This window comes from Urocampus carinirostris, chromosome 3 (genome assembly GCF_059441175.1).
Source record: "Urocampus carinirostris isolate Australia breed hairy pipefish chromosome 3, RoL_Ucar_1.0, whole genome shotgun sequence".
Taxonomy (NCBI): Eukaryota; Metazoa; Chordata; class Actinopteri; order Syngnathiformes; family Syngnathidae; genus Urocampus; species Urocampus carinirostris.
Window position 1 is genome coordinate 31,825,085 of NC_142351.1, and position 24,664 is coordinate 31,849,748.

Here is a 24,664-nt window from a genome sequence, read left to right on the forward strand (position 1 = left end):
CCAAAGAAGGAAATTAAAGCCTCTTTGGCTGTTTGGTGGTCATATCGATGATGAGCCTATTGAACCCTGTGAAGTACCGCAGACACTTTTAAGATAAATTTTACCTGAAAAATGTTGACCTTAGATGGCATAACTGCAGCAAAGGAGTTGGTATGGTAAGGAAAAACTGAGAAGCAGAGATAGATTTTTTTATTTTAAGTTAAGGCCTTAATTAAAGCTCAACAAGAGGTTTTCTCTCATGCCTTTAATCCCCCAATCAATTTTCTCATCAGCTTCATGGTGAAATGAGCCTTAATGTCTTTGTAAGCTGCACACTCGTCACTATGCTGACAGTCGGATTTCTATCAGGGGTGAAGGAGACAATCTATATTTAGGGTGCGTCGTCTGAAAACTTCCGCCGAGTTTTCTGGGTCCTGATGAGCTGGGGCCGAGTAAAACGGGAACGAACGGTTCCACTCGAAAATGTAACGTGCCTCCCGCTTGGCTATACGAGTTTGTCTAATCCAGCTAACAGACAGACAAACAATCGCATAATCTTCTTGGCAGAAAAGAGAAGGGACACGCATCAGAGAGCGAGCGGACAAAAGAGCTGTCCCCAAAGTATGGAAATTATAAATAAAACACGTTTTTGTCTCAATAAAAAAGCTAGAAGTTAAAACACAATCTTAAATTTTTCAAATAAAGTGCTCGTTTGTTTCCTAGGCTACTGGTTCCAATCGGGGATGACTTCTCTTGCCGATTAAGTCGGACTGACTTCAATGGCTCTTCGATAACATTTCATTTACTGTGGCGCGCTTACACAAGCAGTCCCAAGGGCAAAGGAAGACACTGGCTGCCGATTGAGATTGGCTCACGCAAAAATAAAAAAACATTCAACAATTGAAATTGATTGGAAAGAATACGCATTGATTTTTCTACAGCTGTGTCGAAAAATCAATGTTCTTTCATTTTGAAAATAATTCGTCACATGAGGGGCACATAATGCATTGTTTATTGAGGACAGGTATCTATTGTTAATCTATGATGTAATACCTCATATTTTTCCAATACTTCCATGAATTTTTGGGCAACACTAAAGAAAGGATACTTTGCTGCAATGCAGAAAGGTGGCCATTGTCCAAACTTTATAAATTATTAGATTTACTGTGACCTTTGAAGAACCCTACTCATCGTTGACCAGAAGCAACATCAGAGTTTATACTGAAACATAAAGGCAAAATTGGGGCCACTTAGCCTCACAAGGGAAGAATAGGGTTCGTTTAATTTGGTCTAACGCAATATTTATTATTTCAAAGTTGTAATAATGAAAAGAATATTATCTTGTATGAGATGAGCTCCTCGAAGTCTAAAATGGGTAAGGGATAACCGACTGTCATCTCTGATGGGTGGCCATTTTGCGACTTGCTGTCAAGTAAAAATGACATTACAGTTGCTCAAGCTTTAGCCGATAACCAATAATGTTACTGCTTTTAAAAGCAGATAATATCTGATGGTCATTAGCTGTGATTTGTAGACAGCAGCATTTTTAAAATGACCCCCACTCCCCCCCTGATTAATTGCAACAAATATTTTGCTTTTCAACAAGTATTTGACAAAAATAATAAATATTAAAAGAAAATATATTGCACAGCTATGCACACAATCAGTTTACTTGAAGGGATTGTTATATGTGATCATATACAGTATCGTGACCATAAACGTGCCGCTAATGTTAAAAAAATATTATATAAATATATTTTGAAAGGACCTAATATAATAATTATGCAACAAAAAAACGAGTGCTAAAAAGCACAAGGAAGAATTTAAACTATGGGGATCAAACCACAAGTTTGTTTGTTTTTTTCAGGTGCTCGTAGCGTCAAGGTAGCATGTCAGCTCCGTCTAGGTGAGGCTTGTGTTTATGTAAAATAAAAACAAATTTCTCAACCTACGAGTATTGAAAAAAAGGATGTTTTTATGACAGTTTATGTATTTTTGTTATTATTTAAATCAATATTATTTTTTTAATTATTACACTTTTTGTTTTAAACTGAGATGCTAATAAACACTGTCCCTTTACAACTGACAATAAGTAATATTGGTTATAATCATATTTGAATAAAGATCAAATTTCCTTTCACAATGACTACTTAAAAAATTCGCCCCACTGAGAGATCATTTGAGTATGTTATCTTTTTACATGGAACCTTCTTTTTCTAGTAAAATAATTGTTGAATTTGTTTCAGAATATGATTGATACCAAAGGATTTGCCTAATTAAAACAAGGACGCACTAGGTAATACCCACTGTCCCATTAAGAAAAGCACATAGAAGTAATCAATTCCTGAAACTATTTCTTGAGGTCGGCTAGGACATCATAGAACTTATTTGTTATTTTTAGCACTGATGCGGTTGTCGTGTGTCAGGTTTCTTTTACGTTTAAGTGCTGGATAAACTTAAGAGGACAGTGCCTTGGAAACTGATCACACCAAGGGTACTTTGGAAACAGTTGCAGCAGTGACTATTTATATAAGTCGCTGATTTAGCAAAGTTACTTGGCCTGTTCTTATCCGACAAAGACCTGCATGGTAGTATGCCTGATACGTGAGATACTGTAACCATTAATTCATCAAATCATTCAGTAAAGGATAAAAGGTAAATGGACTGGCAAAGCATGTCTCCAGGCCTGAACTGGTTTCCATGTGTGTGTGGGCTAGACCTGTTGAGAGAAGCGCTGTTGGGTCTGGATCTGGTAATGATCCCCGCTTAGAACGTGGGATTTTCCGGCAGCACTGGCAGCCCGCGGCAAGGTCTCCACTTCCTGGATGGCCTCCATGGTGATGCTCTGGGGAAGCACCTGGAAGAGCGACGTCACGTACATGATGACGCTCTTTTTGTCCGGATGAGGAACTGCCACATCTAAAGAATGACAAGTCGGGAAAAAAAATTGACTGTGGGATTCCTTAAAAGTTTTCCTAAATTCTTAAAAGTGCAAAATGTGAGGAAATAGTACATGGTTGTTGCCTAATATCTACTGTAAAATTCGGACTATATGCCGCAACTTTTTCCCAACTTTTAACCGTGCGGCTTATGCATTAAGGCGCCTAATTTAGGCATTTTTTTAACAGTCACCAGAGGCGCCCGATAGGGGAAGGTAAGAGTGAGACACGTGGGGTACAATATATGTGTCGAGGAAGAGTTTAATGTAATTTCAGGCTTTGTACATGAATAAAAGTAAACAGACCCTCATAATGAAAAAGGTGTCAATCAAAAGGGGAGGGCTAACTACCATACTGGGAATAATTTTTCGAGTCTGGTTATTTGTAAATTGATGTAAAGTGGCGAAAAGAACAGATTACAAGAAGCAACATCCAGCAGAGCAGAAATGTTTCAGCGTTACCGCACGGTTGGAATCTATGGATTGTCCATAAGTGATGAAGCCATTTTTGCAGACGTTCAAAGAGGTTGAAGACAGCCAGGGGACATATTTGTGAGTACGCCGGCAATATAGTTTTCGGGTATCTTGTTTCAGACTGATCGTAATGTTTCACTGAAAAATATATTTTGAAACGGTTATCGTATCCTGAATCCCTTGAGTTTATGACTCCCAATGATATGTGGCATGACGTATTTCAGTGACTGGTGACATCGCACAGACACGTATTTGTTTATCAAAAGTCTGGTGGCCCACCGGCAGGCCATTGGAACATTAAGGTGTTAAGGTACAGTATATTATCAAAACTCTTTTTGTCTACTGTCTTTCTTTGTAAATATCAAGTGTTTTAATGCGGCACATGCGGCTTATAGTGAGTGGGGGCCTACGCATGTACAATGTATAAATATATTTTAAAATGTACTGGGTATGGCTTATAATCAGGAACGCTCTATGTCCAGATTATATATATATATATATATATATATATATATATATATATATATATATATATATATATATATATATATATATATATATATATATATATATATATATATATATATATATATATATATATATATATATATATATATATATATATATATATATATATATATACGGCGGCGCAGTGGTTAGCGCTTGTGCGGCACAGTTCATGTCATGGGAACCTGTCGTGGGTTCAAATCCAGCTCCAGACTTCCTGTGCGGAGTTTGTATGTTCTCCCCGTGCTTGCGTGGGTTTCCTCCGGGCACTCCGGTTTCCTCCCACGTTCCAAAAACATGCATTTCAGGTGGATTGGCCGGTCCAAATTGTCCCTAGGTGTGAATGAGCGAATGAGTTGTCTGTCCCTGTGTGCCCTGCAATTGGCTGGCAACCAGTTCAGGGTGTCCCCTGCCCACTGCCCGGAGATGGCTGGGATGGGCTCCAGCCCCCCCGCGACCCTAATGAGGATGAGCGGTACGGATAATGAGATGAGAGATGAGATATATATATATATATATATATATATATATATATATATATATATATATACAGTATATATATATATATATATATATATATATATATATATATATATATATATACATATATATATATATATATATATATATATATATATATATATATATATATATATATATATATATGTATATATATATATATATATATATATGTGTGTATATATATATACACACATATATATATATACACACACATATATATATATATATATATATATATATATATATATATATATATATATATATATATATATATATATATATATATATATATATATATATATATATATATATATATATATATATATATATATATATATATATATATATATGCCAAAGGTGGATCAACAAAGTATTAAGCAAAGGCTGTGAATACTTATGTAAATGTGATTTCTTAGTTTTCTATTTTTAATAAATTCAAAAAAAGTAAAAAAAAAAAAACGTTTTCACATTGTCATAATGGAGTATTTTGTGTAGAATTTTGAGATAAAAGATTGAATTAATACAATTTGGAATGAGGCTGTAACATAACAAAATGTGGAAAAAGTGAAGCGCTGTGAATACTTTCCGGATGCACTGTATGTGTGTATGTAATTTTGCAGGTACCTTCTGGGTCCAACAGTCTGTCGATGCCCAGATGTTGTTCCGCCTTACTAAAAGCATGTTCCAGTCTGTCAATCGCCGACACTTGAGCCTCCACAGCGCTCCAATCAAACAGTTCTGGCCTTAAATTGGAGAAGGAAAATAATAGTTTGATCAAATGAACTGCTTATTGTCTTAAATTCTATAGTAACATAAATGAATAACCTCAGTTATGAAAAACCCCATTAATAAACAGTACCGTCCGTGTTCACCATGTAACACAAATACCCCCAATAACCCTTAAAATGTATAAACTTTAATAATCAAATGGCATTTAAAGTAAACATTTTAAAGGGGGTTTTTAGTCGAACCATAAGTTGGAATCTTGTATGTTCTGCAGTACCTGTGGCTGTGGATGAGGGCATTGAACGCCAGCCCGTCATTCCAACTACTGGAGAAGTTGAGCACATTGACCTTTAAATATAGAAAGAGGACATCAGAGAAACTCATATTGTTTGTTAAACAAACAAAAAGCACAAGATAATGAGTTGTATGCTACAACTAGTTGTAATCATACGTAATTTGTACACATACACATTCGGCCTATGTTGTCTCAGTCGGATGCGGAGATTATAATTCATGCGTTCGTTACCTCCCGTCTCGATTACTAAGTCCAAAATCAAGAGCCTTCGGCTCGTACAAAATGCTGCAGCGAGGCTTTTAACTAAGACATGAAAGTTTGACCACTTAAGGCTTAAGATGTGATTTTAAGGTTCTGTTGTTATTATACAAAATCATGCATGGACTTGCTCCCTCATATCTTTCAGATTTAATTTCCCCCTATGTTCCAGTCCGGAGCCTCCGCTCTGAAAATGCTGGTCTACAAGTGATCCCAAGAGCCAAGAAGAGATCCGCAGGTTCGAGAGCGTTCTCCATTCGGGCCCCGGTGCTGTGGAATGCTCTTACCCCTGATATTCGATCTGCAATCTCTGTGGAACTGTTTAAATCTCGGCTTAAAACACACTTCTATTCTATAGCATATTTTATGTTGACAATATCTGTGTATTATTTGTTAGTGCAACATCCGTTGCAGCCTGGTCATCCTGGAAGGGGGATTACCTCATGTGCGGTCCTTCTCAAGGTTTCTTCATTTTCCTCATGTTGAGGTTTTTGAGTTTTTCCTTGCCCTCGTGTTGGTTTTAGATCAGGAGATGGTGTAATAATAGTCTGTGGTTTGCAATAATCTGTGGTCTGTGCAGCCCTTTGAGACTCTTTGTGATTAAGGGCTATACAAATAAACATGACTTGACTTGACTTGACATACGTATAAAAGGAGATATCTTTAACTTTTCAAATTCATATACACTCGTCATTAAGTTTTTTTTTTTTACTTTATTATTTACTCTTGGGAATACATATTCATAACCCACTAAATTTCCTGAATTAAAATTCCAACATGAAGTCAAAAAAATTCTCCTTATCGACCCCTTTCCGGGTTCGTAAACAAGTATGACGTGGCCAAGCATTATTAAGGCAGAACGGCGGATCTCATGTCAGTTTATTCCAGCCGATCAACAGAAAAAAAATTGTGGATTGTAAATATTAACATGACAAATAATCACAATGTATGTGCAAGCAGCAAAATAGCTTGTTCTTTAGAGGGATTGGGTGAGCCACTTTAGCATTTTCCCGACACTTATCCTACACATATGCTCACTAGGGCATATTGCACGTAAATCTATAACTTAGCAGATATGAGAACACAGACATGGCAAATGATGCCCTCGGTTTAGTCAGTTATTTTAATTTTGTGTTCTTTAAAATTGCTATTTGTGCACATGCTGAGTTTTTTTGTATTTGTATTTGTATTGCCTCTCTAAAAACTAAACTCAACATACAAATACAAAATACAAAATATACAAAATTCCTCTCACTCCATTCAAACTGTTACTCTCACTCCGGCTGTTTTGGTTCAACAATACGCACGCATCCTGAACTGATCAGTTGATGACATACAGTAGACTGGAGAGTGGTCTATCGGTAACCATCACAACAATAAAAATCAGAAGAAAACATCTGCTGATGTAATGGCTAAACCATGAAGCATAAAGAGTAAGAATAACCGCTCTTTCTACTACACTAAGATAATAATCAAATGGGAAACAAATAACCAAGAATTGTATTTACAGCCATATGCAAGTGTCTATGATGCCTCCCCTTACTTGAGGCCATTTTTGCAAAAAAACGAGATTAGTGTGACAATAATAAGCCCCAGTTGGATTCAAACTTTCAAAATCTGTGTCAAACTTTTATCATCCTTTGCTTTTCTTGACTGAACAGAGCATAAGCCATAATGCTGCAGCAACACTATAGAACGATACGGACCTGCGGGTACTGGCTCGTGTTCTGACGAACCCAGCTCAGCAGAATCTTCTCACTGTTGGTCTGCTGTAGGCCAGCCATCACCTCTTTCATCACATCCTTCACCTGAAAATGCACGGACACAAAGCAAGTGTTATAAATACTGTGAATAAGTTGTATCCGAAATTGTACAATAAATAGAAAACAACACTTCTACATTTCATAGGAAACCTATCACAATCAATGTAAATATTTGCTCCTAACATGCACAATGTAATATCTTTCAAAGGATAGATTTGGGTTTAGAATTTGTGATTGCAGAAATGAATAAAACAATACAATTTGCTTGTTTATATATTAACACAGGTAACACTTGGGAAATTTTGAACTCGTGATAAACTAATTGTTTGTAATGTTAAAAAATACACATGACGAGTTGATATTTGAAAAAAAAAAAAAAAATCACCGAGAGTAAGAGAAGCCTGGCCTCATGATTGACATTTAATCCCCGAACCGATTTTCGTCAGTGTTTGGGTCCAGGCCCAAGCTCCTATCTCTAGCCCAAATGAAGTAGGCTGAAGCTGAAGCTATTGATACCTGGTATCAGTATTGGTTCTGATACCAAGTTATCGGATTTGTATTAAAAATACAGAATCAAAGAAAAATAATTGACAGGATTTAAAGGGTTTTTTTTAAGATATTTTTGAATATGGATTAGAATTGAATCTATTAATGTTAACAGTATATCGTATTGATGACTACTAAAGATTCAGCTAATGGTATTGGCTTAAAGAAAGTCATATTGAACGTCCCTATTGAAAAGAAACAATTGTGAATTTATGTTTTACTAATAAGTCAAAACAGTTGAAGGATCATAAACTAATAAGTATTAGTTTTCTAAAACATTGGAAATAGGAGTAATCATTTAATTGTTAGCTAAAAACTCGTAAATGATTAGCAAATATTTAAATTGTAGTGCCGACTCGACTATTGATTAAACTAGAATAGATTATCAACTCATGATTAAGAAATGTCCACTATTAACTATTTAAATTATGAACAATTCATGACGAGCTAATATTAACAATTGTCAAACAGCTGATGTCATCTTGGTTTTAGTCTGCAACTTATGAACGCTCATTTAATACTTTATCACGGTTTGTTATCACTTACACCTTATCATTTACCCACAATTTGTCAGAACATATTGTATTACAAATATTGAAATAGTGGATGTTATCACAAAGTATTTCAAAATAAATCTTGTTTTTATTGAACAAACTGAAGAATGGCTATTAGAGCCGCCCCCAACAGCCATTCCAGCTTCTCATATAGCCCCTTGGAAAAGTTAATTTTCCACCCACAGGAATGATCCTACAACTAATCTTGACTCTGGAGCCGGATTAGATAGCGGGGGAGGATGCCAGACAAACCTGGCAAGCGCTCGGGCAAAGGAGGCTGTAACGGGAATGTCTGTCAGATTTTCCCATCGGGAGTTCAACTGCACACCTCCCAAACAATTTTGTAACCACTCGGTGTTAAAAATTCAATTATTGCTTAGATGCGCCTGATAGCCACCTGGGGGGGATATAAGTCACACATGCTTCTACTCAGTACTGTGCTATACAGTATTTAAGGCAAGTGCCAAGCTTTTCAAATTTGGCGTTTTTCACAGAAGATCAAAAATATTTCAGTCTGAAAGACGTTTTTTTTTTTTTTTCCATTTACCTTCAGATAGCATTTGCCTTAAGGACAACAACACTGATATGCATAGTGCATTCTGATGGTTAAATCTTCAACAACAAATTTTAGAGGAAGGAGAAAACAGACAACACAGGGTTCCTGGCCAGATTAAGGCATTTTTTAAGGACTTTCAAAGCAAATTTCCCAGTTTCTCCGTTACCATTACATGAAAAAATACCGTGTGAATCATGTATTTTGCAGAGCAATTTACATAAGCGATTTTTAATCTTGCGTATGCATTCATCAAGACCTGTAGTTTAGACCTGTTAAACCGCAAATATATTTGTTTTCGAGACAAATCTCTTCTCATATACATTACGTAAACATGACGGGATGGTAATATGTAGCTTACATCTTCAGTTGCTGGAAGTTTTTTTCTATTAGGATTTACCACTAAGAAACGGTACTTTAATTTTTTGCTTGTCCCATAATTAATACGTAATTCTTGAACTATTACACAATTTACTGTGCCCTGATTGTGTGTACAGTATACCACAAAAATGAGTGCACTCCTCACATTTTTGCAAATATTTCATCATAATTTTGAATAGAACATCCCTGAAGAAACGGCGCTTTGACACTATAAAAGGTAGTCTGTGTAAACTTTACATAGCAGAGAATTAATTTTTCTTCTCAAAAAACTCAAAATATAGCCATTAATAGTAAAACTCCTGGTAACAAAAGTGAGTACACCCTTAAGTAAAAGTTCCTAAAGTTCAATGTTTTGTGTGGCCACCATGATTTTGCACAAATTGCCATTGGAATGCTGGGGGATTTTCGAGATCTTGTGCTTCTCCACCTTCCGCTTGAGGATTCCCCAAAGATGTTCAATTGGATTTCGATCTAGAGACATGATTGGCCAGTCGGTCCCCTTTACCCTTAACCCCTACAGAAAACCCTTGGTCATCTTATAAGTGTATTTGAGGTCATTGTCAGGCTGGAACATTGTCCTTTGACCCAGTTTTTGGAGGGAGGCGGTCGTTTCTTTGCCCCAGTATTTCACAGTACAAACTTGAGTTTGTGTTTCCCTAATGAAATGCTACTCCCCAATTCCAGCTATTCCAATGCAGCCCAAACTATGACATTACCAACACCATGCTTGACATTAGGCATGACATCACCATGTTTGTACTCCTCACCTGGTTGCTGCCACACAGGCATCACACCATCTGAGCCATATAAATTAATCTTTGTCTCATCATATCTGAGGATATCTTTCAAGTAAGACATTTACATACTTCTTTTCATTGATGTTTCTTCAATGATGTTCTATTAAATATTATGATAAAATCCCTGCAAAATGTGTCACTTTTGTGACATACTGTAGCGTGCACCTGTCCTCTCGGGTGTGACCCTTAGAGCACAGTGACACTTTATTGGACAATTACGTACAAACTAATGCCAGCTCCAGTTAATTACAAGGGAAGAAATGCAATGGCAAAGCCAAGCCATCAAAAAGCAGTGTTGACATCATTTTTAATCATACATGTTGAGATGCATGGCAATAATTTCAAACATTTACAAGCACTTCACCCAAAATGTATTTTCAATTTATCAAAACCCAACCTTAAAATTCAAGGGTTTCCTTCAACCGTACGAACCCTGTATAAACTTTCTCCTTGCAAGAGAAAATAATTGAGTTTCCATTTGTTTTAAAGTGAAGCATATTCCTATTAGCAAGACAAGATTATATTTTTGTGTGTTAATACTTGTACAAAAAAAGTGAATTGTGCATGAATACATTGAGAGTATTTGTGCGTATTTGCAAGTTGACATATTTGGGTCACTTGTTCAGGGACTCGTAGGAGTTGTTGTATTTTTTCCTGGCCAGGAGCCCTTTACCATGGCATTCTTCCTCAGGCGACCTTGTGTTTGTATTTACAGTCACATACACTGCACGAGAAAAACCCGTTATATAATTCTATGCCGTGTGCCTGAAAAAACCCCCACCTAATATTCCTTAAGCCTGTGTTTCCCAATCTTTTTACAACAAAAGCACTTTTCTTTTTCATCAAAATATCTCGAGGCTCACCGTTCATCAAAAGTATTTAAGAATTAATTCCCGGCACCGGTTTCACATGCTCTTTGTTCATGCTAGAATTATCGTGCTGTCCAAATTGACAGTATAAAGTTTTTTCTTATCAATTATGGTAACCGTGGTTCAGAGTTAACATATTACAACACTGTAATATGGGATTTTACTCAATTTTAACCTGTTTTTCAATACACATTAAAATTAAAAATGATTTACTATTTTACTCAATATTTTTGTCTTGTTTTTTAGCAAACTTCATAATTTTTGCAGAGCAATTTTGAACAGCCTCATCAAATAAACGAAATTATTTAAGTATTTCCGCACTACAAGGCACAATGTATTATGAGGCGCACCCCCCCAAAGGAATTGTCTTCTGTGACATATATAAGGCGCACCAGACTTTAAGGCGATTGGAATCAAAACTAGATTGCGGGGTAGGGTTGCACTCACATTTTCTTCAAAAATAGTGTATTTGAGCATTGATGGATCAGTTGAAAAATATAATTGATCACAATTGCATAACATTAAATTGAAGAGGATTTAAACCAAAATACGGCAGATCATATGCACTGGACCGCTTGGTATACAGGCAACACACGAAAATGCATTAGGGTTTATTTGTATTATATGTTTGGTCACAGTACCAAATTGTTGATGTTATTATTGGTCCGGGTCACGAAAATATTGTCAAACATCGTACCAGTCTCGCGGTCTAGTGGATAGAATCCAGCACTCTCGCTCCCGTGATCCAGGTTCAATTCCTGTTGCAGCCAATGTTATGTGATTGTGAACAACCATCATTGTCCTTAGTTGCGTGGTGTTACGAATTCGGTGCTCATACTATTGCTATCCAGTTTGATTCTGTTGCCACCATTATTATGCAAGTGTATTTTTTTAGGTTGCAAGAAATAAATTATCGACCAACTAATAATTCTGTCATGATGACTGATGAGGATCACCTGTACCCGCTCCTTTGGCGCCAGCCACTGCGGGCTACCTGATTGGTTCCCTGTCCTTTTTAAGCCCAGTCCTTTGACTCTCCTGTTGTCAGTCTGTCAGCGAACCTCTGTTTCTACAAGGCAAGCACTTTGACTCTGATTCCCGTTTTGCACCAGTTCTTCCACCCGTCCGTTCCTGATCTCCCCATTTGTCTCCGCCTACGACCTGTTTTTTGATCCCGACCACGTTTTTGCTCTCCTGTCCCGGCTATCGACCTGTTTTTTTCCGTCCTCGACACCGCCATCTCCCGCTCCGGAAGATCCACTTTCGTATTCGGAACAGGATCCGATTTTGTGAGTGGCTTGTTTTCGGAGTCCAGCGCGCACCAGATTGCTACCCTTCCTTTTTCTATCAATAAACTTGTGGTTAACATTACACATTTGGGTCCTGATTCCGTTGTGGTCGTGACAAATTGCAGAAAATATGATAATGCATTCCCAATATTGTCAGCGTATAAGTGGATTATAAGGAGTACATACAATTTCTTGACAATTTGGGGTTTTTAAGTAAACAGTACTATCTCATGACCAGATTAGTATATACAAAGAAAAAAAGTTATCTTCTGCCAACTACTGATATGGATGAATGTTACAATTACTTGGCTGATCACTGGAAGAAAGCAACAATATTGAGCAATGGCATGCTTTTTTTCAAAGTACAAGATTGGGCAATTTCCTGCAAAAAAAAAAAGCACTGCCTTAGGCACCCAAACTAAATAAATGTATGTATAGGTTGCCGTCAGGCGTCTCCATTACACACTCAAGAACAACTGGGTACACACATAATTTGTTAGCCATTCTCAACTGAATGTAGTCTGGGAAGGCAAAAAGGTAAAGGGGGTGCTCATTTGAGAGTAGGTCACTGTATGCATTTTCACTGTAATTGGATGGCTGCTTCGAGAAAGACTTTTAAAGCCCACACTGACACACTCACACTGGACAGACAAAAATAGGCTAATGGAAGTGAAGCCCATGTTAAATCGACAGGTGGCGCTGTAACCCATAAACTAATTTCATCAGTTACCATAAGACAGCTAGCTCGTGGTGAGTAACTAGGTTCAGTGAGCTGGTCCTCAAATTATCATACTGATTAACAACACTCACATTCAACCAATAAATAAGCACTAAATGTACTACGTACATAAAATAATGTTGAATACTGTATTTTCCAGACTATAAGGTGCACCTCAATACCCAAATTCAGCCAGAAATGTGAAGTTCACTCCATAACCCGGTGCGTCTTGCAAACTGCAGAATAGGGTGGATAAGATTGGCTGTGCATACAGTAATTATAGCCATGCATCACGGCATACTACCGTATTTATGCAATGTTTGTGCAATGATTAATCAATTGGTTAACCATTAATCGCTGACTAAAATCGCAAATCATCGTATGCTACAGGATTCCAACCCGACACTTTACCATTGCACTACCAATAGTACTGATGACATATGAAGAGGCATTATAGATGATCTCATCATCACGCTATCATATTTACGGTGCCAGAAACACTGATATGCATAGTGCATTCTGATGGGTAAATCTTCAACAACAAAGGGGAAAACAGAATGTCTTCAATAAAATACTATACAGACTCTTTTACATATGTAGAAATATAAAACCATAACGTTATTGACGCACAGGTGAAGAAATGAAGAGAAGGCACCGTGTTTCTGGCACAAGTTATTAAATCAACACATAAATGAATACATACATACGTTTCTACTTTGTGGGTATTGACTAAAGGGGGGCGTTTTTGTAACGCAACTTCCAAGAAAAACGAGGGATTTGTGTAAAAAAAAAAAAACATAAATAAAAACAATCTGCTGCCACCTACTGATATGGATGAATATTTCAGTTGCGGCTGATCACGGGAAGAAAGTGAATATACTAAACAATGCATTCTTTTTTTGCAAAGAGAAAGTTGGGCAATTTCCTGCGGCACACTTAACAAAGTGTGCAACACATTATAAAACTTCAGTTCAAAATTGTATCCCAAACTATTAACAGCTATTTGCTGTGGACAATAAGCATCCAGGAAGACAGCTTTTGTGGACCATACGTGGATTAAAAACAAACCCATAAAAATGACAAGAATATAATTCACTAGACATTTTAATCAAAAGTAATACTGCTGAAACTAAGCCAAAAAAAACAAATAAAATCACATATCAAACGATAAAGGTTGACACTGAAGGTTAATACACTGAAATTTATCATTTCAAGCTAAAAAAGATAATGTTTTAATACACACTCACCTGCCAGTGGAGAATGATGCTCCAGATGAGGCCGAGAATGAGTTTGTGATTGCCATCAACGATGTCTGTGGCTCCGATGTTCACCAGCTCCACCTACAAAGAAGGGAGATTCAAACTTATTTTTGGTACCTTTTAAACATGTTAGTCTCTTTATCCTGACATCTTATTTATCTCTGTTAAGTCTTTATTAAGTGTTTATCCTGGAGTGCCATTTGCAAACAATGATCACTATCAATGACAATTAAGACAATTGTAAGCGTAAGACAGATTTGATAAAAATAACAAAACAAAATTTCTATCTCTACCCTTTTAAAAATGAAAAATTTTCCGCCATCATTTTACTTGCACAACAGTGAAGGAAAAATGAAATCTTCACTTAACTACAGAGGTATAGGTAACACACTATTTACATTGTTCTTCTGCAAGATCTGCAGAGCTCGGTTGACATTGTTGAGTGAGTGGACGCGCGAGGTGCCCTTTTCCAACCTCACCTATGAACACAAAAACAACAACGAAATTTAACCAGCCAGATATTCACACATTTTCAGTATATTGAGTATGGTGGGGGGTTTTCTACCAGCTCATTCGCAAGCAGACCCTGCAGGAGCTCCAACAAACGCCTTCCATCGGACAGGTCTGAGAAGAGATCCTCCAGGGGTGGTCTCCTTGCCTGGAATTGGTTAGAATATTTTAAACCAACAAAACAGTTACAGTTCTATGGGTTTCTGATGAATTTCTGAACTCTGAAAAAAAATGAAGACAACCAGTTATAGGTCGAAGCACACCGTGAACCTATTGCATGTGAATCTTACAAAAGGTATTAAGATATTGTCACAAGCATGGGTTGTTACCACACTGACGCTATCTAAGGTAGTTTAGCAAGCAAAAACAAAACTCAACTTGGCGTCCCTCACCCTGAAAATCGGATGATGAATTATATCATGATCGAGGGTGAGTACTTATTCTGGTTTAGTACTTCATGTTAGCCATTTGATCATTGTTGGACCCATATTAAGACCTGTCACGGTTGCCCAATGCCCCCAATTGGCCCGCCCGTATTGCGCCAGCTGCGGCTCGTTGACTGATTGGCTTCCCTCCTATTTAAGCTCAGTGCTCTCACTCACCCTTTGTCAGTCCGTCAACAAACCTCTGCACCCGCAAGACGTGCGTTTTGACTCTGTCCGGTATCCTGCTTGTGTATCCTGTCCGGTATCGATCCCGTCTGTCTCGTCCTGTCTGATTACTTGCTACAATCTCCAGTATCGGAAATCGTTCCCATCTATCTCGTCCTGTTTGATATCGGTTTGTGTTAATGTGCATGACTGCCCCATTCCCGTAAAATAAAGCTTGTGTGAGAAACGTTATGCATCTGGGTCCTCCTCCAGTTCTGGTTCTGAAAACGACAAGTTATGACAAAATAGAATATTTAATACTAACTAATGGCACTGCCCTTAAAAAAATGTCTGAATTAAATTCGCATGATAATTATAATTATTTTATGAAATGAAATGATTATTTAATTATTTTAAAATTTAAACCGATAATTTAACTGTTTTAATACATTTTGAAACATTGGAATTTTCAAAACAGACAATGAAACCCAAGTAGGAAAAAGAAAATAAATAATACAAATAACATAAATTTGTATATCATTAACTTTTCCGAAAAATAATAGTTAAAATGAGCAAAATGAATTTCCACTAGAAACATGTTACCACCATTAATTTATTTTTGATGAGATATAACAAAATCCATTTAAATGTTTTAATAAATTATTTGCTTTTAAATTTGAATCTAAAAGACATACAATGAAGCGTATATGGGAAATATAAATATCATGATTGCTGATTCGGGGAAACTGCGAATGCCCCGTTGGCGCCAGCAGCCCTGGTCGCTGATTGGCACACTGATTCTGTTTAAACCCCCGTCTTCCAAGAGGAAGCTGTCAGACCGTCTGCGAACCTATGCTTTCAGCTAGGCAAGCTCTGTACTATCCGACATTCGCCTGTCCTGTTTTCTCCTGCCTGATACCTGTTGCCGACCTGTTTCTGGACCCGTTTCTGCCTTGCTCCTCCGTCCCGGCCATCGAACTGTTTTGCCCTGTTTCCTGCCTGATACCTGTTGCCGACCTTTTTTCTAGACTCGTTACTGCCCTTGCTCCTCCGTCCTGGACATTGACCAGTTTTCCCGCTGCCGACGATTACCCTCGCTCGACACGGAAGTGCCACTTCCGCGTTCCTGCCATCAGCTACCCGTGACCAACAATCATCGGATCGTGGAAGCAAGCACTCCTCTCTTTCTCAATAAAACTGAGTGAAACGAACGCTATTGGGTCCTGTCTCCGTTTGCTGCTTGTGACAATAAAATAAATAAATACAAGATGGATAAAAACATGAATACATAAATTATACTGTATGTTTATCTTCTTTTTCGGGTAAAATAAGAAAAAGAAAAATTAGCAAAATGCATTTCTAGTTATCAATATTTTTGTCATTTTTTGCAGCATGAACTTAAAAGAAAGTGTCACCAAAATTATGACGGACAATCTTTTAGATCAAGTACGATTAAAGCCACAAGTGATGAATGTGTATTCTACCATGTGATACTCAAAATTTAAAAAAAAATTGTATTTCCCTAGTGACTTAGGATCGAGTACCGGTAATGTCACAAAACTGCTACACTGAATATACGGCAACCAGATTATGAAGGTGCTGTATCCGTGTCAAATCAGGTGGCTCCTTCTGCTACTGTTAACAATGGAAACCAGTACTGTTTCATGAGAGGGACCAAACTCCTACCCAAATAACGGCTTAGAGAGGGATAGGCACCGCTAGGCTGTACTTGCCCAAGACCCACCACAGGAAATGACCAGTCTTTCGGGGGGGAGGGGAGGGTAGTTGGGGAATAAGTCCAATATAATGATCTAAAGTTGCGTTTTCAAACAAAAGCTATTCAACTTTGCAATCATACTTGAGACTCCTTTGTCATTTGACTTCTAGTGACAGTTCCAAAACGATAGGTGATTTAAAATTGCTGATAAACCCAAAAGAAAGATGTATTGTGTTTTGTTCTCAGGTCTTATTTTTTTTTTTCCAATACTGTTGATCAGTCCTGTTACAGTGCCTATTTCAAAAGAATGTTTTGAAAATGTCTTCCTCTTTAAAGAACTTCAATTTAAATTCTGATTCGAGTATTTTGAAAGTGCATAAATTCCACCGATGCCAAAGACTAATTTGTAGAATTGATGGCAACAGTAGAACCTAAAGAATATCCACAGCAGACTTTAACGTCTACCTTTTGTCACTGTTGCCCATTGCCCTCACTTGGCCCCGCCCGTTTGACACGAGCTGCGGCTCGTTTCTTGATTGTCTTCCCTCCGATTTAAACTCACTGCTCTCATTCACACCTTGTCCGTCTGTCAATGAACCTCTGCACCCGCAAGACGAGTGTTTTGACTCTGTCCGGTATCCTGCTTGTGTATTCTGTCCGGCTCATGTATCTGGTATTGATCCCATCTGCCTCGTGGTGTCAGATATCTAACTACAGTCTCCAGTATCGGGTATCAATCCTGTCTATCTCGTCCTGTTTGATATCTGACTCCAGTCCCCAGTGTCTGGTATCGATCCCGTCTGTCTCATCCTGTCTGATATCTGACTCCAGCATCGGGTATCGATCCCGTCTATCTCGTCCTGTTTGATATCTGACTCCAGTCTCCAGTGTCTGGTATCGATCCTGTCTGTCTCGTCCCGTCTGATATCTGACTACAGTATCAGGTATCGATCCCGTCTATCTCGTCATGTTTGATATCTTGCAACAGTCTCCGTTATCCGGTATCGATCCTGTCCGTCTCATCCTGTCTGATATCTTGCACCAGTCTTCAGTATCCGGTATCGATCCCGTCTGTCTCGACCTGTGTAATATCTGACTCCAGTCTCCAGTATCTGGTATCTATCCCGTCTGTCTGGTATCTGCTCGTGTATCTGGTATCGATCCTGTCTGTTCTTGCCTGTCTGGTATCGACCCCATCTGTTCGGCATCGGCTCGTGTATCTGGTATTGATCCCGTCTGCCTCGTGGTGTCAGATATCTAACTACAGTCTCCAGTATCGGGTATCAATCCTGTCTATCTCGTCCTGTTTGATATCTGACTCCAGTCCCCAGTGTCTGGTATCGATCCCGTTTGTCTTGTCCAGTCTGATATCTGACTCCAGTGTCGGGTATCGATCCCGTCTATCTCGTCCTGTTTGATATCTGACTCCCGTCTCCTGTGTCTGGTATCGATCCCGTCTGTCTCGTCCTGTCTGATATCTTGCACCAGTCTCCAGTATCCGGTATCGATCCCGTCTGTCTCGTCCTGTGTAATATCTGACTCCATTCTCCAGTATCTGGTATCAATCCCGTCTGTCCGGTATCTGCCCGTCTATCCGGTATCGATCCTGTCTGTCCCGTCTGTTATCGCCCTCGTCTGTCCGGTATCTGCTTGTGTATACGGTATTAATCTCGTCGGCCTCTGGCTTCCTGTTTTTCCACGCCGGACTTCTGACTTACTTCTTCCGGCCAGCGATCGCCAAATCACTGGCGTTTGTGTTGACGCGCATGACTGCCCCATTCCCGGAAAATAAAGCTTGTGTGAAAACGTTATGCACCTGCGTCCTCCTCCCGTTCGGGTTCTGACACCTTGATTTTTGCTCCTGAGCCGCCAGAATCCTGAGTTAATTGGCTCTGCTCAGTGACTTTCATCTCGGCTTTTTTTGTCCATCATGACTCAACAAAGAAACTGAGCCAATTGTTCAATTCCTCAAGAGGGGTGTAACATACGCTGCTACGCATTCCTATGATATCTATAGCAGGTTTTCTGTGGGGAATTTCCCAAAGCCAGCCTGCTGAATCCCTCCTGGTGAAATGATCACCTGGCATTTTCTCACTCTAGATTGTAAGTGGGTAGCCTACACTCTGGCATTTTAGTACACAAAAGGCTGCACACTGCAGTAAAAAAATATAAACTAACACCAGTTTGCTTCTTTAGGTATTAGTTGTTTCTTTTTTTACTTCTTTTTCTTGTAAATTCAGAAAACTAGTTTGTAAACTAAGCAATATGTTTTCAAACAGCAGGGGATATTTTGTTATATTTAATGACTTTTTTTTAATATATAATATATAATATCACCTAAAGTGATTTTGTTAGATATCTTGGAGTTATTTTTGAGTTTTTCCTTGCCCTCCTGTAGGTTCTAGATCATGGGATGTTGTAATGTAATGTTGTAGTGTCTGTAGTTTGCAATAGTCTTTGATCTGTGCAGCCCTTTGAGACTCCTTGTGATTAGTGACCATCCAAATAAACATGACTTGACTTGAATTGACTGTAAACTGTCATTTCAGTTACATGTGAAAAATAAAAACCAGACTAAGTTTTTCCATTTTTACAACATAGGAAGGATTTACCTGATGGTCACTCAAATTGACGCTGAGATAATAAATCATGTGTCACATCTTGCCTTGACTACTGTAATGTATTGCACACTGGTCTTTTGAATAGAACAAGCAACTTTGATCATATTACCACAATCTTAGATGACCTAAACTGGTTTCCAGTCCATATGACTCTAAGGTTTGTAACAAACAGTGTTAGAAATAACGCCATTACGGATAACTCCATTATTGCATTATTTTTTTGATAATAGGGTCATTACTGTTACTGACGATAAAATGCAGTGCATTACTTTGGCTGCAGAGCATCAACGCCGTCAGGCGAGCCCCCCCCTTGGCACGCCTAGCTCAGTTTTCCGCTCCACTACGAGTTGTTTATGTCCTGTCTTTTCTAAACATGTCACCAATCAAAATAGCCACTGCCATGTAGTTACTAGAAGTTAACTAATTATCGGCCAGGCCAATCATCGGCACCGATATTTGAAAAATTGACGGGTATTGGCATCGGCTTGTTTATTGATTCAATCGGACGATCAAATATATTTAAAACTGGTAAAGAGGAGAAAGCAAGAACTTTGCTTTAAGTCAAGTCAAGTCAAGTCACATTTATTTCAAAATGTCTCAAAGGACTCCACAGGATTACAATCACACCATCACCTGATCTCAAACCAACATGCGGGCAAGGAAAAACTCAAAACCTCAGGGTGAGGAAAAAAGAAACCTTGAGAAAGGACCTCACAAGTGGTAATCCCCCCTCCAGGATGACCAGGGAGGAATAGATTTAGTATTTAGCATTACAGTACACAAGAAGCAGAGTTATTCTAACTCGTTCCCCCCTCCCTTCCTCCTCTATACTCTATATTAAAAATACATAAATGAAATGAAATGATCTGCATTTATATAGCACTTTTCAAGTCAAAGACTTCCCAAAGCGCTTTACAATGTGCTCCACATTTCCCAATAGCGGCCTTGCAGCCATGTAAGGCGCTAACCTGCTTATTGGGGGTATTAGGGGTTCAGTGTCTTACCCGAGGACACTTCGACATGTAACACGGACGAGCCGGGATTCGAACTGGGAACCCTTGATCCCAAGACGAGCGCTCTACCTCCTAAGCTACTGCCGCCCCCAAGTTGTACTTGAATTTATGTATTTTTAATATCCTTTGTTGCCCTGCGACAGGCTGGCAACCAGTTGAGGGTGTCCCCTGCCCACTGCCCGAAGATAGCAGCGATGGGCTCCAGCACCCCCGCGACCCTACTGAGGTTGAGTGATGCAGATAATGGATCGATGGATAATATCCTTTGTTTCTTTTTGCATTATTGAACATTTCTTATGCCAATTTTTAAGCTTTTTCAGCAAATATGGGTTATCGTCTTCTCTTGATACTAATATTAAGTATCGGTATCAGCCCTGAAAAATCCATATGTTGCACTTCAAGTGTAAGATACATTTGTTTAGTGTGAGGGGCAACAAATATTACAAGGCTCTATGACACAACTACCTGTCTCTTCTCAATTCAACTAACTCAAATACTGCTCAGAAAATTTTAAATTCTTTGACCAACAACAACTTATTTTTAAAGTTACATAAATAGTTACTTTCCCTGGTAACTAGTTAATTTTACCATAAAGGAATCCAGTTACCAACTCAGTTACTTTTTAAAAAAAGAGCGACTATAACTAGTTACTTTTTTTAATAGTACCTTACACAGCACTGGTTACAAACATGTAAAGGTTTGCATTGACTTGCCCCTTCTTATCTTTCTGATTTAGTTTTGCTGTATGTTTTTTTTTTGGAGCCTCCTCTATGAAAATGCTGGTCTACTATTGATACCTAGAGCCAAGAAGAAAAGTGCGGGCTTGAAAATGGTGTGCGTTTGTGCCCCGGGACTCCGGATTTATTCATAGCTATTCTTTGTGTATTTTAGTCTGTGCAACCCTTCTTGACATTTTCTAATTAAGGGCTATACAAATAAATGTGACTTGATTTTACTACTAATAGTAGTGGTATTAGTAATAATAGTTTTGTCACACTTTTATCATAGGATTGCAATAGACTTGTATTGATGTGTAAAGTGTACATTTTGTTACCTTAGAAAACTGTGAGTTGACCCATTTTGTGAAAGTCTTCTTCTGCACATCTTCTCTTTCATCTAACAGAAAATAAGCACCATAACATACAGAATCAGCAGGCATGTTAACAACACCGGTTAAAAATGATCACACAACAATATCAGTTCGTAGAATGCGCACACACATAGTAGCACCCGCACACCGTATGACAGGCTTCTCCAATCCTGCTCAGGGTTAATTGCATTCTCATCTCATCAATCATCACCCTACTAATGATCAGCACCCGTCAGTGTCATCTACACGGAATCCATCAAACTGTGGTCATCTTATGAATATGTTTTTCTAGATTGCAGCGATGAGAAGATCTGAATAAACTGAACTTGCCTTTCCATTTTCATTTATCCATTCATTTATAATACTGTTTGTGCTGCTTCATCCCTGCTGGCTTCGGTGAGAGACAGGATGTCAGTCAGGACACCCCTCTCTCTCAGTTTCAAAAATTATTGAGTGGGAAACAGTCTCTTGTGTAAATATAGAGTAACATTTGAAGTATTATCAGAAAACAGATATACAGCATTTATTAAAATAACCCTGCTGTTAGCCATACTTAGACAGTAAAATCTAACTTACCTCTCTCTGTAAAACATGACTTTAAGGCTTGGACAATGTTTTTTTTTTGTGAATGTCACTGTGGATTGTGGTACCACTAACAATTTGATTCGTTATCTACACATCACAAAAAATAAGTCCCATGTCATTGTTGGCACCTTTCTTTCGAATGAATCGATTTATGTTCGAGACCCTCCATGGTGTTCCATCAAAGTCACAATTACTTTATCGTTTTGTTCGTACCTCTCAATATATTCGAGTGTGAATTTTCAACAATATTTGACAATTTTCTCAGAGGGCCAGACCTTAAAAAATTCACGTCATTGACGTCCCCAAAAAGTCTTTAAGCAAAAGCGCAAAGCATTTAGTGTGGTGGACTGTAATTAACTGCTGCTTTAAGAATCAAGAACTTGTGAATATGCCAGTGAAACATGCATATATTCATACTGCATTAAATATAAGATAGTAGCAGAATGAGCAGTAAACTTATGTACAACTTATATAAAAGCATGTTGATGATAATCAAGTGCAAGCATTTGCGGAAGATGAGCGTGCGTCCATGCATTATGTGAAATACAAATAGTTTGGAGTCTGAAGGTTTCTGATCGATACAAACGTACAGTGAATCGGGCCTTTGCCTTACACCATAAGGCGCACCCCGAAAAGGTGTCTTTTGTTATACTTTTGTCATATATAATAAGCTCTGGAGTATGAGGCACATATAATTAAAACTAGAGTAAAGGTAAGGGTTGCACTAATAAAAAATAATGCTAAGAAAAGAAAATAATAGGGTCAATGACACTCCTTAACAGTAGATTGCATTAATGCAAATATGAAATGACACTCGCCATTTGTCACTACAGACAAAGGCCAGTAATGTTTGTTTACATATGTTGAGCATGGCCAAAGGCATAGACAGCGTATAATATATGTGATATGGATTTTATAACGTTTAGCTTAAGCTACTGAAGTGAAGAGCTTTGGATTTTCTTTAAAAAGTAAGTGTGCAGCCACACTGTGTGAAGGTCAAGGGGTAAATTCCAGCAACCGGACTCCCCTGTGCGAAGTTTGCATGTTCTCTGACTGGGGTTTTTTCTGGGCACTCTGTTTTCCTCCCACATTCCAAAAACATGCATGTCAGGTTAATTGTCCAGTCCAAATTGTCCCTAGGTGTTAATGAGCGAGTGGGTTGTCTGTCTCTGTGTGCCCTGCGCCTGGCTGTCAACCGGTTCAGGGTCTCCCCTGCCCACTGCCCAAAGTCAGCTGGGATGGGCTCCATCACCCCTGTGACGGTAGTGAGGATAAGTGCTACAAAAATTGGATGGCTGGATGGATGTGGGTATGTGTGTATGACAGTATTTAACCACTAGGTATCACTGTATTGCTTAGTGCTACCAAAAACAAGTGTTTAAATTCAAGGAAGAATACAAACCACGGACCAAACAAGTGACCAAAAATCACACACAAAAATGAGGGAGAAAAAAGAAAAGAAGAGTAAACACAAAAAAAAGGGAAAAGAGGAACGAGGAGGAAAAAAGTTCTCAAAAACTGCTCTGAACATTGAAAAATTAAATATCACCTCAAACAAAAATTTAGGTGTCATATTTGACCCCGATCTGTCCCTTCAAACACACGTGAGGAATATTACTAGAACAGCTTTCTTCCATCTTTGCAACATTGCTAAAATTCGTCCTATGTTGTCTCAGTCAGATGCAGAGATTATAATTCACGCGCTTGTTACTTCCCGTCACGATTACTGTAATGCACTACTCTCCGGTCCCCCGAAGTCCAAAATCAAGAGCTTTCAGCTGGTACAAAATGCTGCAGTGAGGCTTTTAACTAAGACAAGAAAGTAATATCACATTACCCCGATTTTAGCTAACCTACATCGGCTCCCTGTTAGCTTAAGATGTGATTTTAAGGTTCTGTTGGTATTATATAAAATCATGCATGGACTTGCTCATATATGTCCCTCATATGTTTCAGATTTAATTTCCCCCTATGTTCCAGTCCGGAGCCTGGTCTACTAGTGATTCCAAGAGCCAATAAGAGATCTGCAGGTTTGAGAGCATTCTCCATACGGGCCCCGGTGCTGTGGAATGCTCTTCCCCTGAGATTCGATCTGCAACCTCAGTGGAAA

General features: G+C 38.4%; 1 protein-coding gene across 1 annotated transcript in view; it reads right to left on the reverse strand.

The window, feature by feature from the left end:
• The window catches only part of dmd (dystrophin), a 244,093-nt gene that overhangs the window by 180,221 nt on the left and 39,208 nt on the right, over positions 1–24,664 (reverse strand). Inside the window, exons 3-10 of the mRNA XM_088329820.1 lie at positions 21,934–21,995; positions 14,994–15,086; positions 14,827–14,907; positions 14,417–14,509; positions 7,406–7,507; positions 5,424–5,494; positions 5,045–5,163; positions 2,699–2,898 (exon numbers count right to left, since the gene is read on the reverse strand). Of these exons, the coding sequence (XP_088185946.1) occupies positions 2,699–2,898; positions 5,045–5,163; positions 5,424–5,494; positions 7,406–7,507; positions 14,417–14,509; positions 14,827–14,907; positions 14,994–15,086; positions 21,934–21,995 (821 nt within the window). The remainder of the gene's footprint in view (positions 1–2,698; positions 2,899–5,044; positions 5,164–5,423; positions 5,495–7,405; positions 7,508–14,416; positions 14,510–14,826; positions 14,908–14,993; positions 15,087–21,933; positions 21,996–24,664) is intronic.